The following is a 17563-nucleotide window of genomic DNA, read 5'->3' as shown; positions in this document are numbered from 1 at the left end:
CCTTTACATCCATCTGAGCGAGAAAGAGGCATAATCTTGTTGAGATGTCGGAGAGGCCAGCAGCTCTTGAGCTCAGCAACGCTACTGGAGAGACTGTGGCCGCTGCCAGAAGGACAGGCACCAGAATCCCAGGATCGTGGACCGACCCGGGCCACAGGTAAATAATGTGGGGATCGTGGGTAGAAGGATTCAGGGGGGTTGACAGCGAGAACAGTGAGGTGGCTCTCAGTGGACACTCCCCTATTCCTGATGCCCAGTTCCTTGATCAGTCCCTTAAGGGCGGCACAATGGTTAGCACTGCTGCCTCACAGCGTCAGGGACCTGGGTTCGATTCCCGACGTGGGTTACTGTCTGTATGGAATCTGCACATTCTCCCTGTGTCTGCATGGGTTTCCACCGGGTGCTCCAGTTTCCTCCCAGTCCGAAAGATGTACTGGTTAGGTGCATTGGCCATGCTAAATTCTCCCTCAGTGTACCCGAACAGGTCCGGAGTGTGGTGACTAGGGATTTTCACAGTAACTTCAATGCGGTGTTAAGGAAGCCTATTTGTGACATTAATAAATAAACTTCAAACTTTAGTACCTGATGGAGAGACTCTCGTCCAAAGGTGGCAAGCAGCCTACACAGGTTCACCTGTTGTGAACACCGCGTGATGACAGGCTGACCTACCACGGAGTTAACACCAGTGGCAGAAGGATGAGGCCTTTAGGTGGGTCATTGATTGGCCACTTAGGGGTCTCCATTTAACATCTGATCTGAAAGAGGATGCCTCCAACTCTACAACATTGCTTCAGTACTGTACGAGCATGTCAGCCTGGATTACCTGCTCAAGCCTCTGGACAGGGCCCTAGGATTCATAATCTTCTGAGCACCACCCAAGCTGACATCTGTTCACTCAGCATACTGACTGGGTATCCAAACTTGGAATCTTCCTGAATGTTATGTCTCAGTACACTTGGCTCGGTTAGAAAATCTGAAGAACATTAAGGGGATCAGCTACTGAATTATAAGGACGGAAAAGTAGAGACAGTTCTTTCACCGTCACTGGGTCAAAATCCTGGAACTCCCTCCCTAAAAGGACAAAGCACCTCCCTACAACACATGGTGTTGTCCATGTACCTACACCACATGGACTACAACAGTTGAAGAAGGCAGCTCACTGCCATCTTTTCAAGGGCAATTAGGGATGGGCAATAGATGCTAAGCCAGTGATGCTCACATCGCACAAACGAATAAAAGAAAGCTGATGTAAAAAGGGTGACAAATCCATTGGAGATGGAAGCACAAATTTTTGGGTGAGGAAAAATTGGTCACAACAGTAGGAGCTTAAACTGAAGGCTGATTAACAGGACAGAGGGCAGGAGGTTTAGGGGGATTTGAGGAATAACCTTTTTATCCAGAGGGTGGTGACGGTCTGGAATGCGCTGCCTGGGAGGGTGGTGGAGGCGGGTTACATCACATCCTTTAAAAAGTACCTGGATGAGCACTTAGCACATCATAACATTCAGGGTTAAGAACATAAAAACATGAGAAATAGGAGCAGGAGTAGGCCATCTAGCCCCTCGAGCCTGCCCCGCCATTCAACAAGATCATGGCTGATCTGAAGCGAATCAGTTCCACTTACCCGCCTGCTCCCCATATCCCTTAATTCCCTTAGCGATCAGAAATCTATCTACCCGTGATTTAAACATATTCAACGAGGTAGCCTCCACCACTTCAATGGGCAGAGAATTCCAGAGATTCACTACCCTCTGAGAGAAGAAGTTCCCCCTCAACTCTGTTCTGAACCGGCCCCCAATTATTTTGAGGCTGTGCCCTCTAGTTCTGGTTTCCCTTCTAAGTGGAAAGAAACTCTCTACCTCTACCCTATCCAGCCCCTTCATTATCTTTAATGGGTTATGGCCCAGGTGCTGGCAGATGGGATTAGGTGGGAATGCAGGTGTGTCCAATGTGTCGGTGCAGACTCGATGGGCCGAAGGGCCTCTTCTGCACTGTAAGGTTCTGTGATTCTAAGGTGGTTTCAAATTTCAGTGTATGATTATCAGCCTTCAGATAGCTAACCTCGACACAATTTGTTAAGCACCGTGATGCTTTTTAAAAAAAAAATTAAAACATTTTAATGTGTAACGTTTTGCAAACTTTATGTCGCAACTTGCTGTGTCCTGCAGCTATCAACAGAGGACTGAAGCCTATAAATACCGTGGCGCAGTACTTGGCCAAAGTCAACAGAAAGGCAGTGGCGGGGCCCCCATTGTGATTGTAGTAACTGACAGCCAACAAGTGGGTGCCCGTACACAGGACAAACAGTGTCACCAGTGCCATGATCAACTTGGCTGCCACCCTCTCGACCTGCACACTGTGCAAGTGCTCGTCCGCGATCGCTCTGATGTGTTTGTTGAGATAATACACGGTGCTGAGATTAGTGCACACCATGAATATAATGGGCATGAGTTCATGAAGGATGAGAGAGAAGACTGCAAATATTATGCCGCTTTCCTGAGTGGGGAACTTCCAGACACAGCCCAGGAAAGGCTCCATGGTTGTGCTGACCACCATCAGAATCTTGGTCTCGTTCCCACTGGCAGTCCAGCCGTAAATAAAAGCCGGGATTGCGTAGAGAAAATTGACAAACCAGACCAGAAACAATATCGCCAACACGTACATAATCTCCTTCATCTTTGTGCTCAGGTGGAAGTGCTGCTTTATCTTGAGAAAGTGGAAATAACTCAGACAGAAAGTGACCCACACACTCACCGCCTTCAACCACACCCAGAGGAACATGAAGACTCGGCACCAATTCAGGGTCAGCATGATCTTCACCCTCGACTCGGTGATGATCAGGAGGACGTTGCGGAAGATTGAAATGAGCAGGTTGACGGCTGCCAGGTTGGTTAGGATGATGTCGGAAGCAGCGAGGCCGTGGCTTTCCACCGTCGTGGCTAATATTGTCACTAAGACCAAGATATTCCCCAAAATCCCCAGAAGCACCAGCAGCCCGTAAAAGATCAGCTGAGCAGTAGACTCAAATTCCATCGTCTTGTTTCCTCACTCCTTTAAAACCCCTTATCTCCAGGTTAGCAGCCTGAAAAACGAGATGTTTTAAAAGTAAAGTTTATTTATTAGTCACAAGTGAACCTTACATTAACACTGCAATGAAGTTACTGTGAAATTCCCCTAGTCGCCACAGTCCGGCACCTGTTCGGGTCAATGCACCTAACCAGCACGTCTTTCGGACTGTGGGAGGAAACTGGAGCACCCGGAGGAAACCCACGCAGACACGGGGGGAACGTGCAGACTCTGCACAGACAGTGACCCAAGCCAGGAATCAAACCCGAGTCCCTGGCGTTGTGAAGCAGCAGTGCTGACTACTGTGCCACCGTGTATCGGTACAGAGTTATACTTTTAAACCGAGCCTGTTGAACACTATATCACTACTTTCACAGGTTGTCACACTTGGCACCACCATTTGTGTGACTTCTTTTTCCTATTTTCTGTCCCCATCCTAGTCATAATCAGAGTCATAAAGTTTTACAGCATCAAAGGAGGCTCTTTGGTCCATCATGTCACCTCCGGCCATCAAGCATGTATCTATTCTAATCCCGTTTTCCAGCACTTGGTCCGTAGCCTTGTATGCTAAGGCATTTTACGTGCTCATCTAATTCTAGTGCACCAATGACATGACTCATTCGACTCCTGCAATTTCCCCTCTCTCTTCTTCCCTCATTAGACATTCACTTGGAGTTAGTAATCAGTTTTACACTGAGTTCTAGAGAGAAGAGAGTAGGAGTTGCCGTCTACAGAACTTGTGTTTCACTGAAAATATTATTTTAGGCAGTTTATTGAGTCCCCTTTTCACTTTTTAAAAATGTTCCACTGTTTCCTCTTCTGGTGCCAGATATAATTTTTCAACTATGGGGCATTCTCCCCTTCAGATGGGCGGCACGCCATCACAATGGTTAGCATGCTGCTTTGCAGCACCAGGGACCAGGGTTCAATTCCTGGCTTGGTTCACTGTCTGTGTGGAGTTTGCACGTTCTCCCTGTGTCTGCGTAGGTTTCCTCCGGGTGCTCTGATTTCCTCCCGCAGTCTGAAAGACGTGCTGGTTAGGTGCATTGACCCAAACAGGCACCGAAGTGTGGCGACTAGGGGAATTTCGCAGTAACTTCATTGCAGTGTTAATGTAAGCCTTACTTGTGACTCTAATAAATAAACTTTAACTTTCAGGCAACCTGTACCAAATTTGCTCATGCATCTGTCTTTTTTGTTTAAAGTTTGTTAGTCACAAGTAGGCTTACATTAACACTGCAATGAAGTTACTGTGAAATTCCGCTAGTCGCCACACTCCTGTTTAGGCCAATGCACCTAACCAGCACACCTTTCGGACTGTGGGAGGAAACCGGAGCACCCGGAGGAAACCCACGTAGACACGGGGAGAACATGCAGACTCCACGCAGACTGTGACCCAAGCTGGGAATATGAATCCGGGTCCTTGGCGCTGTGAGGCAGCAGTGCTAACCACTGTGCCACTGTGCCGTCTGTTCAGCTACTTGGAAGTGTCTGAACAGAAAGGCTCACCACAGCATTTTTGTCATTTCCTCAGTACCTGTCCTCCACTGAGAGTCAACTCCTGAGGTTCAGGCTAATCAAAGCCCTGAACATCGCGGGGAAATTACAAATATGGACTGAGCCTCATCACCTATCGCTGTCTGCTGGATGCACTTGTTCATATTTTCTTTACAGCCAATATCTAGCTGAACACTTTGAGCAAAAACTGATAAAAGAAAATGCAATAAGCAGCACAGCATCAGACTGAATCTGCAGGCAGCTTTGCGTCTAGTAGAGTTGTGGTCAGAATCTATGGACAGTGTTATGGCACAGTATAGACATTCTCCAATGTAATAGGATTTGTGTTAACTCCTGTTCTTCAAATGTAGTCAGGTCTTATTCCTTATCTCAGACATGACTCCAGACAGACCTACACTACTGGAGAGCACTGCTGTTGACTGATGGGTCTCAGTGATGGGATTCTGAAGCCTTGTACTCTTGTGGAGTACAGTTTTGTACTTGACAGTAACCCTCTTACACGGTGGTACAGTGGTTAGCACTGCTGCCTCACAGCACCAGGGACCGGGGTTCAATTTCCAGCTTGGGGGTCACGGCTTCTGTGGAGTTTGCACATTCTCCCTGTGTCTATATGGGTTTCCTCCGGGTGCTCTGGTTTCCTCCCACAGTCCAAAGATGTGCGGGTTAGGTGGATTGGTCATGCTAAATTGTCCCTTAGTGTCAGGGGTCTAGCTAGGATAAATGCATGGGGTTATGGGGATAGAGCCTGCGTGGGATTGTAGTCAGTGCAGACTCTATGGACAAATGGCCTCCTTCTGCACTGTAGGATTCTATGATTCTACCTTGTCCAAATGTCTGTTTATAACTGAAAGTTTGGATTCGTCACAGTTTGCTGTGGATAACCTGCAAGGCAATGGGTTAAAAAGGTGGCAGTAAACTTATCATTGATACGTATCCGTCAATTCTTATTTTTAATTGATTAAATAAACCGGTCCATAACTATCGCTAAACAGATTTGGGGGCCGGCCCATAAAACTTCAACTTTTGTCAACCTGAGTTTAAGTTCTCTGAGCTCAGGTTAATGGGACATCTCCTGAAAGAAATAGTCAGCACTGTGAAAGAGAAAAGAAAATGTATATATTGCAGTAAAATCATTCAGACATGTCACAGAGTTGGCTCACCAAAACAAAAGAACCTTTGGACTCCATTTATGAATCGGTTTTGTGCCGCCAATGATTGTTGGTGCAAACGTGAACTAATACTTCATGCTATATCCTTGTTTGGGTGAACTTCTTGGTATATTTCATAGAATCCCTACAGTGCAGGAAAAGGCCATGTGGCCCATCAAACATGTGCTGAGAACAATCCCACCCAGGCCCTATCCCTGCATTCCCACATATTTACCCTGCTAATCTCTCGGACACTAAGGAGAAATTTATTGCAGTGTTAATGTAAGCCTACGTGTGACACGAATAAATAAATTGTCGGAGAGTCTGTGTAGACCTGATGGACTGAAGGCCTCCTTCTGCACTGTACAGATACTATGTTAAGAACAGTTGTTTAACCCAGTGAAATCTTCAGGCATATTCTTTGGTAATCTGTCAGCAATATTACTAATTTGTGGTGAAGAGAGGAATCTTCTCAACACATTACTGAGGTTGTGAAATACAATGCAGAGGAGCAGATTAATGTAATATTACAGTTAACAAATTTCAATTAAGGACATCTTGGCCAAACATTTTACCAATTTTTATCTATCTTCTATTTAGTTCAAATTAATTCTCTCCTAGTCTGTCTAAAAAGTATTGATGGTGATCTGTAGGCAGCAAGTCAGGGGTACATTAGGGTACAATATAGGAAGACAGAGGTCATGATCTGGAAATCTTGTATCTTTACATGGTATATCTCATTTACAGCACAGAAACGGGCCATTTGGCCCTCAATGTCTATGCTGGTATTTTTACTCTCCCACCCCTTTTATTAATCTTGCCCTATCAAGATATCCTTCTATTTCTTTACCCTCATATTATGTAGGAGTTGGTTTCTTAAGAAGAAACCCTTGCCTGACACCTCATTTTAGATCATAGATCATAGAATCCCTACAGTGCAGAAGGAGGCCATTTGGCCCATCGAGCTTGCACTGACTACAATCCCACCCAGACTCTATCCCCACAACCCCAAGCATTTACCCTAGCTAGTCCCCCTGACACTAAGGGGCAATTTAGCAAGGCCAATCTACCTAACCCGCACATCTTTGGACTGTGGGAGGAAACTGGAGCACCCTGAGGAAATCCATGCAGACATGGGAAGAATGTGCAAACTCCACACAGACAGTGACCCAAGCCGGGAATCGAACCCGGAAAAGGGATACCGTATGTACTCCTGTGAAAGCTGAGCTTCTAAGACTAATTTTTTAGCCATAAAGTCGGGCATCAACTTTTACACGAGTAATAGTTTAAATGGGTTGAGATCCCCCTCTCGCATCATCACCATCACAGAGAGGATAGAGACAGTTTCTGCCAAACCCATCCCACAAGCCGCGCAAAAGGAATCAGAAAGTATTTTGATCATGTGTTGACACGCACAGACATGACGAGCTGCACACCTTTGATGGTGTGCTGTTCTGTAATTCCATCAATGAGTGCATTTGCCCCGGGGGTGAGTTTGACCACAGCAGCAAGTGGGCAGTAAGTACGAGGGGTTTGGATTTTTTGGCTAAAAGTCAGGGGGAGGTTAATTTATACATGAGATCATCTATTACTTCAATATGTTCAGTGGGCCATTCGGTCCCTTGGGCTGATTCTGCCATCAGTTAGATCATGGATGGTCTGCACCTCAACTCCATTTACCTGCTTTTGTTCCATAATCCCAACATGCCCTTACCCGAACAAAATCTCAGTCTTGAAAGCTCCAGTTGTCCAAACCCTTTTGGGGGTGAGAGTTCCAAATTTATAATCCCTTTGCATTGAAAAAATGCTTTGCGATTTCAAGAGCCCGCTCTAATTTTAAGGTTATAAATCCCTTTATTCTCAATTCCCCCACCAGAAGAAAACAGTTTTTCTGCATCTTTCCTATTCAGCCCTTGTAACGTTTTAAACACTTCAATCAGATCATCCCTCAACCTCCTACGTTCAAGGAATTTAAAATCATATTTCTATGAAACTCCTACAGGGAATAATTGACAAGGTATAAAATGTCTGTGATTACAAAGTCCTATTTCCCACCTCCTGTTCCCCCAAAATAGCAGATAACCAAGGTAAGAGGGACAAATTGAGGCTTGAATTTAACAATCATATTGGCTGGGCATTCCTGAATAAACTTAACCTAATTTCAGATTCTGTGAGATTTCACAACGTATTTCAATAGACACATGAGCTGGAACTGACGAACCCCACTTTACTTGTTGGACATTTAAATATCTTTCCCATTTTAAATTTCAGAAAGACAAGTGAACAGGGGCCATAATTTCACTGTTAAGTCACTTCACTCCAGGGAATGCGGCAGTATCACTGGAACACAAACATCTAATTAAAGGCCATGCACATCAAGCTCCTTCGAGTATCTGGTGGATGAATGCGATGTGTGATTTGATAGCCCAGAACAACCCAGGTCCAATCCCCAGACTGTTCCATTAATTGGTCTCAGTTGGAGCAACAATAGTGATGGCGCAACTGGCTTTGGGTTGGAGAGAATTTTTAAACATTAGCTTGAATTGTCGTTCCTGATCATCGGAAGGTGTGCCAGCTTAGGCACCTGATGAGTACCGAGATGAGACTTGGCATGGTGCCTCCACCTGACCCCCATCATTAAAGCTCAATACCTAGACACACACATGAACAATGACTGCTGATTGAGGCTTGGGAGGTGGGACGGTACCCATGGAATCCATACCGTAACAAGAATCAGTATCCTTAGGAGGACATTGGGATGGAGAAAGGTCATGCAATGCACTATGTAATACACAACGGTCCTCAAGCAGCAAATCCCGCCTGTGCTGAACACACTGGAAATCCAGAGTGTTATTGCCAGAAATGCATGGCCTGGCTGTTGGTTCAAAACAGACATAAATGGTAAAAATGTGTCCATGAAATGTGAAGCAATACAGTCCTCTCAAAAGTCCAAGAATCACAAGGAAGAAATGAAGCGGTGCTGAATTACAGAGCCTGAGGAACACAATGAGTTGTCACCCCATGCCACAGGCTTATGAAAAGGGTAACACAAAATTTAAGGAACACACGGGAAAGAGAAAGAATTGCATAATCATCCTTGATGCAAGTTTCAGTTATTGGGAAAAGGTTCCAGTGGCCCAGAATTCACTTGAATATATGTGTGTGCCCCAGTTGTTCGACTTTTGTTTTCTCAGCCTCCAGTTCGAAAAGTTTTTGTGCTGCAAATTTCTGGGATTGCAACTTGTTTTCAGCAAGGTAAAGTCAGTGAGGCATTTGGGATCTTGGTAAACGATGGGACCAACAGTCTATCTCCTTAACCAACAAAATTTAAGAATAGGGAAAGAATGAGGGGGACTACAGCAAAGGGGTAGGGTGAATTAGAAGCACATTACGCACAGAATGAGAAATTAAAAGGAAGAAATACAGATTGAATAGAGAAAAGAGACAGAAATGAAGAGAAGTTTCTCTGTGGCTAATAGTGGAATGGTGCTGATTGTCCAGTAATTTGTGGCAAGTTACAACTCACAGGGTATCTCATCCTTGCCATAAACTGCTGGGTAATTTGTACACTAATGATGGCATGCATCAAACCTGCCACTAATTTACCAGCAAATACTGTGCCAATGTATCTTGACCTGGAGAAAGAAGAGTGCAATAAGCTAAAGGTCGGACTTACCTTGAATGATGTGGAGATGCCGGCGTTGGACTGGGGTGGGCACAGTAAGAAGTCTCACAACCCCAGGTTAAAGTCCAACAGGTTTATTTGGAATCACGAGCACTGCTCCTTCATCAGGAGCAAGAGATGGAGGAGCAGCGCTCCGAAAGCTCGTGATTCCAAATAAACCTGTTGGACATTAACCTGGCATTGTGAGACTTCTTACTGTGCTCCACCCCAGTTCACTGCTGGCATCTCTACACCACGGCTACCGTCGACACCACAAACCGCCAATCTTTGTCCGTGGAGAGGATTTCCAAGATGATCACGCATATCGACACTGACATCAAGTTTCTACAAAGATGCAGGAAAGCAGATAAGATCCCGAAAGGACTACAGATCACGAACACACTCAAGTCGACCCACGACACAGACACCCGATGAAGGAGCAGCGCTCCGAAAGCCCGTGATTCCAAATAAACCTGTTGGACTTTAACCTGGCATTGTGAGACTTCTTACCTTGAATGGAGCAGGGGATGAGGGCGGGTCACTGTGAGAAAAGGCTGAACATCTTATTGACTACCTCTGGCTGGCATTTACGCTCGGATTTTTAAAAGTGTTGTTTTGCTGACCAGGTAAATCTGTTCACCTCATTGACTGGGTAATCGATGCCTAGCAACAAATCTATTGGCTAATGAGTGGATGAACACTTCATGAAGAGTTTTCACTGGCTTATCATTAGTTAGGGAACTACACCTTTCACTGTTATTTTTTGGAATATTTTCAGCTTAATGTTTTTCCTCAGATTTCAGTGATATGTGATGTCATCCTGTTTTGCTTCTATTAATTTAAAAATTCATATTCAAGCTCCTGGATTATTCCGGTTAGATTGATTTAATATTTCCTGTGGCCTATCTGCTGGGAGTGCAACGCATGACTAACTGTACAAGTAACACCCAGAAACTTACTGCTACCTTATGTTGATCATTGTTTTGTTTTTAATTCTTTATTTGATTTAAAATTGCAAAAGTTGTGATGTGAATGAATTTCTCTTTCTCTCCCATTTTCCAATCTTTGTCTGACTCAATCGTTCTCTTCCTGATTATTATTCTCTCATCAAATCCCTACAATGCATAAGGAGGCTATTTGGCCAATCAAGCCTGCAGTGACAACAATCCCACCCAGGCCCTAGTCCTGTAACCCCACGTATTTACCCTGCTAATCCCCTTGACACTAAGTGGCAATTTACCATTGTTAATCAATTTGATTTGATTTGATTTATTATTGTCACATATATTAGTATACAGTGAAAAGTATTGCTTCTTGCGCGATATACAGAAAAGCATACCGTTCATAGGGACGGAAAGGAGAGAGTGCAGAATGTAGTGTTACAGTCATAGCTAGGGTGTCGAGAAAGATCAACTTAATGCGAGGTAGGTCCATTCAAAATTCTGATGGCAGCAGGGAAGAAGCTGTTCTTGAGTTGGTTGGTGCGTGATCTCAGACTTTTGTATCTTTTTCCCGACAGAAGAAGGTGGAAGAGAGTATGTCTGGGATGCGTAGGGTCCTTGATTATGCTGGCTGCTTTTCCGAGGCAGCGGGAAGTGTAGACAGTGTCAATGGATGGCAGGTTGGTTTGAGTGATGGACTGGGCTAACTTGCACATCTTTGGAGGAAACCCACATAGTCACAGGAAGAACATGCAAACTCCACACAGACAGTGAGTGACCCGTGGCTGGAATTGAACCACTGTCCCTGGTGCTGTGAGCAGCAGTGCTAACCACTGTGCCACCGTGCCACCCATCCATGGAATTGTTCCACAGTCTCTACCTCACCTCGTGATTGTGTCCTTGGTTTTTGGGTACAAAATCCAGAAAGAATGAATTTCGCCAGCGAGGTTGCAATTTCCAATTTTCAACTCCCTTGCTGGCGCAGTGATGTGAAAACCGCTGCAGGAGCCCGGGAACCTCATCTTAATACATTACCATCTCATTAGCGAGGACTCACTTTGGAACTTCCCCCATCACTGAATATTCAGTGGGTGCTGGCCTGATGTCACGCTGGCGCCATTTACAACAGCTGTATAAAAACGTGAACCTGGTGACCTCACCTCCGAAGGGTGAGTGCTCAGCTCACCCGTTCCTTCTTGGTGCTGGTCGTGGAGGGGGCAATGGAGAGGATGTGGGGGACCCAGGTAAGTTCAACTCGGGCTGGGGGTGTTTCAGTATCACCATCCCAGAGGGAGGGAGAGCTCACAGACCTTGCCTTCCCTTCATGTCAGGGCACCTCTTGGTTTAAAGAGGTCTGGTGACTCGATCTCCCACTCACCTGATGAAGGAGCAGCACTCCAAAAGCTAGTGGCATTTGCTACCAAATAAACCTGTTGGACTTTAACCTGGTGTTGTGAGACTTCTTACTGTGACTAACATGGAGGCAGTGCTTCCTATGTCCTCCTTCCTGTACTTGTGTCCATGTCACCACTGAGGGAGGGCCCTTCCAGAGTGGGAGCTGGAAAGCGGGTGGGTGGAGGCAAATACAGAGGGTGAGCGATGCGGGTGACTGTCAGATTCTTGAGTGGAATCCCGCGAGAGACTAGGTTGTAAGGGCAGAGTGGGGGACTCAGGAAAGGGGCGTTTTCTTACCTCATGAGGTCTGATAACCCTCTGAATGGTGTGGGGGTTGGGGGGGGGCGTTGGGAGCTGCTGTGGAAGATGACTACTGTGAGATTTAAACCCCACACTCAGGCAGCAGTGTGACGACAAAGGGAATAAGCTGCATGGAGTTCAAGCCCGCTGGTTATGGAGGTTTGACAGTCAGGGATTAGTGTCAGGCTGTTACAGATGGATGGATCATTAAATCTACAGCCATTGTGAGCTGGGGGAGTGCTGGTGCTCTCTCAGGATCAGGTTTGCTTGCTAATTGCAGTCTTCACATGAATCGCCTTGCCTCACCTGCCACAAGAGGAAGCCAGTTGCCTGATCAGCTCCTTGACACTTCCTTGAAGAGTCAATTGTGTTAATTATGTCAGCAGTAAATGAGTGTGCCACAGATTGGAGCCAAGTTCTTAACCTTTTGGCCCCAACAAAAGTGTTCGAAGCATTGGCCCCAAACATTACAGCCCAATGCTCATACTAACGTCCACATTAGAGAGATCACATTTTTGCCATGTGCAGCATGGTCCCAGTGCAAGCTGTTCAGGTGAAGTCTCTCATTACTCACCCCGCTCAAGGTCATGATGGAGGGCATTGTTGAGGACCCCCATGAGGTTAAAATGCTAGTCCAGTCCATGCATTCAACTGCCCAATTGCCTAACGCTTGGGTTGTGGGGCGGGTGGGGGATGGTCAGGGGGTAGGTACCACTGAGATGAAATGCTTCATCCAGGTGGAGTTGAGAGGAACAACTGTGGGGAAGTGGCTATTATGTTGAAGGGGAGTGGAGAGGCGCTCACTGAGGAGGGAGCACATGGGTGGAAGTCCTGGACACGTAGAGCTCTGAGGATCAGGGCACTGGTAGGAATACTCACTTTGTTGTTCTCTTCCTTTATGTTTCTGGAGAATCATGGAGCCAGTCGAATTGGCTATTTTACTGATTGTGACCCCGAAGATATGCAGGTCAGGTGGATTGGCCAGGGTACAATTACCCCTTGGTGTCCCAAGATGTATAGGTTATCCATGGTAAATGTGTGGGGTTACAGGAATAGGGAAGGGGAGAGAACCTGAGTAAGATACTCAGTCAGAGAGTTGGTGCAGACTTGATGGGCTGAATGGCCTCCTTCTGCACTGTAAGGATTCTATGATTCTTAATAGTTGTGCCTTGACTCGCTCTTGAGTAAATTTCTAAGTGGACTAACCTGATAGTAGAATATTCTTTGTCCTTGGGGAATTTACCTTAAAACTTACTGCACTCTGAAATGTGCCGCTCACGTTGCCTGGAGATCACTAATTATTTGAGTTGTCCCAGTGTTTTGTTTTTAGGAAGGCAACAACATCAGATGCAACAGAATAAAAATGGCGAGGTGCATTTTTAGAATTGTCTGGTGTCCCTGTTATTTTTCTGGAATATGGCTTATGAGGCAACCAGACCCAGACTTCAGAAAAGCCGTTACAGGCCACCAAGTCAAATGGGCAGCACAGTGGCATAGTGGTTAGCATTGTTGTCTCACAGCACCAGGGTCCAAGGTTCAATTCCGGCCTTGGGTCACTGTCTGTGTGGGTTTCCTCCAATAATCCAAAGATATGTGGGTTAGGTTGATTGGCTATGCTAAATTGACCCTAGTGTCTGGGGTATTAGCAGGGTAAATGCGTAGGGCTGTGGGAATAGGGCCTGGGTGGGATTGTGGTCGGTACAGACTCAGTGAGCCAAATGGCCTCCTTCTGTACTGTAGGGATTTTATGATTATAGGATTCTATAATTATAATTCTTAGTTTGGATATGCACATCATAAAAGATGTGTAATTTTAATGCATCTCTCAGGGAAATAAATACTTGCAGAGGAGACGCTTGCAGGGGCCATTCTTCTGTTGCATCTGCCACCCTTTCCTCTACATTTTTAAGCTATTCAGTTATGTAACATGTGCTGTTTGAAGTTGGTTCATAAGCTGGATGTATCGTACAAACAGGTGAGATAAGTAGAGATTGTAAAGGCATTCCAGTTAGAATACAGAGGCCGGAATTTTACCGGCCCGCCCGCCACGGGAATCGGAGCAGGCGAGGGGCGGAACATGGAAAGATCCGTTGACCTGGGGCGGGATTTTACGGTTCTAGGATGAGCGAGGCCATAAAATCCTGCCCAGAATGTCAATGAGACCATTGCACACAGTTGTAAGTTTAGAAGATATTCATAAGTTGCTCTCAGTTTGTTTATGTACTGGAAACTGTAGGGTTTTTTTTGCTGAGTGGATAAGGTGGAATGGATTAGTTCTCTTCCTCATCTATTTCTGTCCCATGAAAATCATTTGAAACCAGAAATGTGTTACTTGGGAAGTACAAGGTACCACTGGGTGGGGAGTGACCAAACTGCAATATTGGAATTATGAAGGAGAGCAGCCAGTGAGGGGGAAAGGAGAAAGAGCCACAGAACCTTAGAAGTTTACAGTAGAGGAGGCCATTTGTTCTACTGTGTCTGACCCAGCTCTTTCCAAGTACATTGAAAAGCTAATTTGACTGCCCTGCTGTGTCAGTCCCTTCCTCCTCATCCTTAGTGATGGACTTCAATTAAATAGTAGGGTAAATACCCCATATCACTGACTCCCCAACCAGAGGAAATTGTCTTTCTTAATTCACCAAAGCCTTTCATAATGTTAACAACTTCAGTTCCATCACCTCTTAGCCTTCTGGTCCTCATAGCTTATCTTGTCCATGGAAGATTTATCATCCTTTGTCAAATTAGGAAACATCCTGGTTCCGAAGAAGAGTCATATTTGAATGAAAAAGTTAACTCTGTTTATCTCTCTTCACAATCACTGCCAGACCTGCTGAGTTTTCCCAGAATTTTCTGTTTCTATTTCTCTTTATTAAGTACGATGATTTCACCTCTTGTTGTACTATTGAGTTTTACCCTATTAAACTACTCAATGAGGGTATTTTCTGATTTGGGGAAGAATGATCAGTCTGTGGTGGGCAAGATGCCCCCCCCCCCCCCCCCCCCGTTGAGGGCCAAATATGAATGGATAGATGATACAATGTGTAATACACTGGTCTTTTGTTTCTATGACCCAGGGATTTGAATCCAGACTAGACTGATGAGATGGATGTCTCCTCTCGCTGCTGAGCGTTAAGAATCTTTGTGAAATGAGATTCTATCACAAGATTGGTTCCGTTCTAGTGGGCATGGGCCAATTGCACCAATTATACTCTAAATTCAGCACTAGTGAACAATCCCAAAGAGACCACAGGAGGGTTGATGTGAAAAATGGAACATATCACATTGAAAGACTTGTCCTGCTGCAATGAATTTGGGGTACTTTGTTGGACAATGTAGAGAGAACTTTAACAACACAATGCAGGCCACTTGTTCCAACCATTTACATTACAGCTTTTCTTCCATGCAAGCAATAGTCTTGAAGTAGGCCATTTCTCGAGGAATTAAGGGCTATGGGGAGAGAGCGAGTAAATGGAGTTGAAATCAACCATGATTCAATGGTGGAGTGGACTCGATGGGCCGAATGGCCTTACTTCCGCCCCTATGTCTTATGGTCTTTATTATCTCATCAATATTCACCTCATTAAACATATTCATTTATTGGACTGATTGGCACCATTCATAACGTGCCCACAATGCAGAGGGGAACACCCGAATGGACATTCGTTTAAATCCCCCTCTGCACAGCTGAGAGACCTTTAATTTCAAAGCCGACAAAAGATCCTTATTCTGCCCAGCAACAGCACGAAGCTGCATTTTAAACCGGCCTTTGGCCAGAAGATTGGGATATCTGCGAGTCAAGACCTGGAGTGGGATATATGGCATAACCGGACTGTCAATAAAATATTACAGGAATAAAATGGCCAAGGCAGGCAGAGAAACTTAATAAACTAGGATAAAAAGAATAAAAGATTATATTAAATCCCCCTACACACAGCAGGACAAAATGACATTAACACCTAATCTCGGCAGCATAGAATACAGACACAAAACAGTAGAGGTCGATTTAGATAAGGGGACACATCGAGAGGATAATGGGAAACACATTAAAACACTGGGGCAAGAACAGGCAGTCCCATTAACACGGACACACACCATACCGATGCAAATTGACAAGTCTCTCAGGGAACTTCCTGACCAGACAGGCCACTTTACAAGTATTGTAAAAATGCATGAGCAAATGTTCCCGCTCGAATTTGGATTCCTATAAATATCCAGAGCAAATGTATAACTATTGAGATCAACGTGGCCAAGCACTGTTTCTAAGCTGGCTACAGGGGTCTCCCTGGGTTCCCAGTAATTGTACAATAAAGAAAAACGCTTTGAACATTGCCTTGCGATTCGACTTCCTTGAATGCACTGGTACAAGGGATTTTTCCCTACAACAGTCTTAATCTTTTCTGTTCTTATATTTTGTTCTCTCTCTTTGTAAAGAATGACATGATCCCTGTGACAAATACTTTCTCTGGTTGTGCAATACACTATCTTTTCATCTCTACGTACAAATAGTTTCTAGGCAGTGGCCTAGTGGTATTGTCACTGGCCTAGTAATCCAGGGTAATGCTCTGGTGACCTGGGTTCGAATCCCACCATGGCGGATATTTGAATCCAATAATAATCTGGAATTAAAAGTCTAACGATGACTACTGTTGATTGTCGTAAAAACCAATCTGGTTCACTAATGTCATTTAGGGAAGGAAATCTGCCATCTTTACTTGGTCTGGCCTACATGCGACTCTGGACCCATATTAATCTGGATGACTCAAATACCCTCTGTGTTTGCCAGTCCCCTCTGCTGTATACAATCCATCCTTCACCTATACTGGATTTCCTCTGTCCATCCTAAAAAAAGATACAATATGGTAACCCTTTAGTGTTATTAAAGCTATGTCTTGCAAAATAAACTCTGGCTTTTAGGTTGCATATTTCACGACCACAGGATGACTCAAAGCACTCAAAGTGCTTTCTAAGGTGTAGTCAGTGTTGTAATGTACTTTTCCTGTGACTTAATTGCTTTCAGTTCCTCAGTTCCTTCACCATTCTCTGAGCATAGTCATGGATACATTTCTCTCTTTTCGTTTGGATTGTATTCAACGCTATTCTTATAGCTTGTTTTTTTTTTGCCTTAGCTAACAACTCATGTCTCTAGCTTGAATTTTCTCCTGTTTATAACTGGTCAGTCTGACTTTCTGTTTCTTCCCTTGATCCCTTTATTTCTACCCTTTTAATCACTTCTGTTAGACTCACTCGATCTCAACTTCATCTGTTTCTATATTTTCGATTTACTTTTATCATCGTGTTTACTTTCTTTCCTTGTTTCCCAGTCTAAATGAATATACACTTCCCATTTTTGTTTGCTTGTCAGCTGCCTTCCTTTTTGGATGTATCTCATCATTGTAGAATACACCCCACCTCCCCTCCCCATCTTAGAATCGGTGCTAATGCCCCAGAAAATGGGAACCCCCTTCTAACACCACCCTTCTTTGCCCAGCCATTGACCAATTCCCCCTTCTATCATTCACAGTTCTAGCATG

The 17563-nt window shown here is 44.8% G+C and overlaps 1 protein-coding gene across 1 annotated transcript; it reads right to left on the bottom strand.

The window, feature by feature from the left end:
* Positions 1-2106: 2106 nt before the first annotated feature.
* LOC144510258 (olfactory receptor class A-like protein 4) lies at positions 2107-3033 on the bottom strand. Its single transcript, XM_078239752.1, has one exon. The coding sequence runs from the start codon at positions 3031-3033 to the stop codon at positions 2107-2109; it is 927 nt and encodes a 308-aa protein (XP_078095878.1).
* Between the last annotated feature and the right edge of the window lie 14530 nt (positions 3034-17563).

The sequence above is a fragment of the Mustelus asterias genome, chromosome 22 (genome assembly GCF_964213995.1).
Source record: "Mustelus asterias chromosome 22, sMusAst1.hap1.1, whole genome shotgun sequence".
Lineage (NCBI taxonomy): Eukaryota > Metazoa > Chordata > Chondrichthyes > Carcharhiniformes > Triakidae > Mustelus > Mustelus asterias.
The sequence above is the reverse complement of the archived record's forward strand: the minus strand, read 5'-3'. Positions and strand labels throughout refer to the sequence as shown.

Bases quoted from the DNA above. Each gene is read 5' to 3' on its own strand.
- LOC144510258 (XM_078239752.1), bottom strand. From the start codon at position 3,033: ATGGAATTTGAGTCTACTGCTCAGCTGATCTTTTACGGGCTGCTGGTG.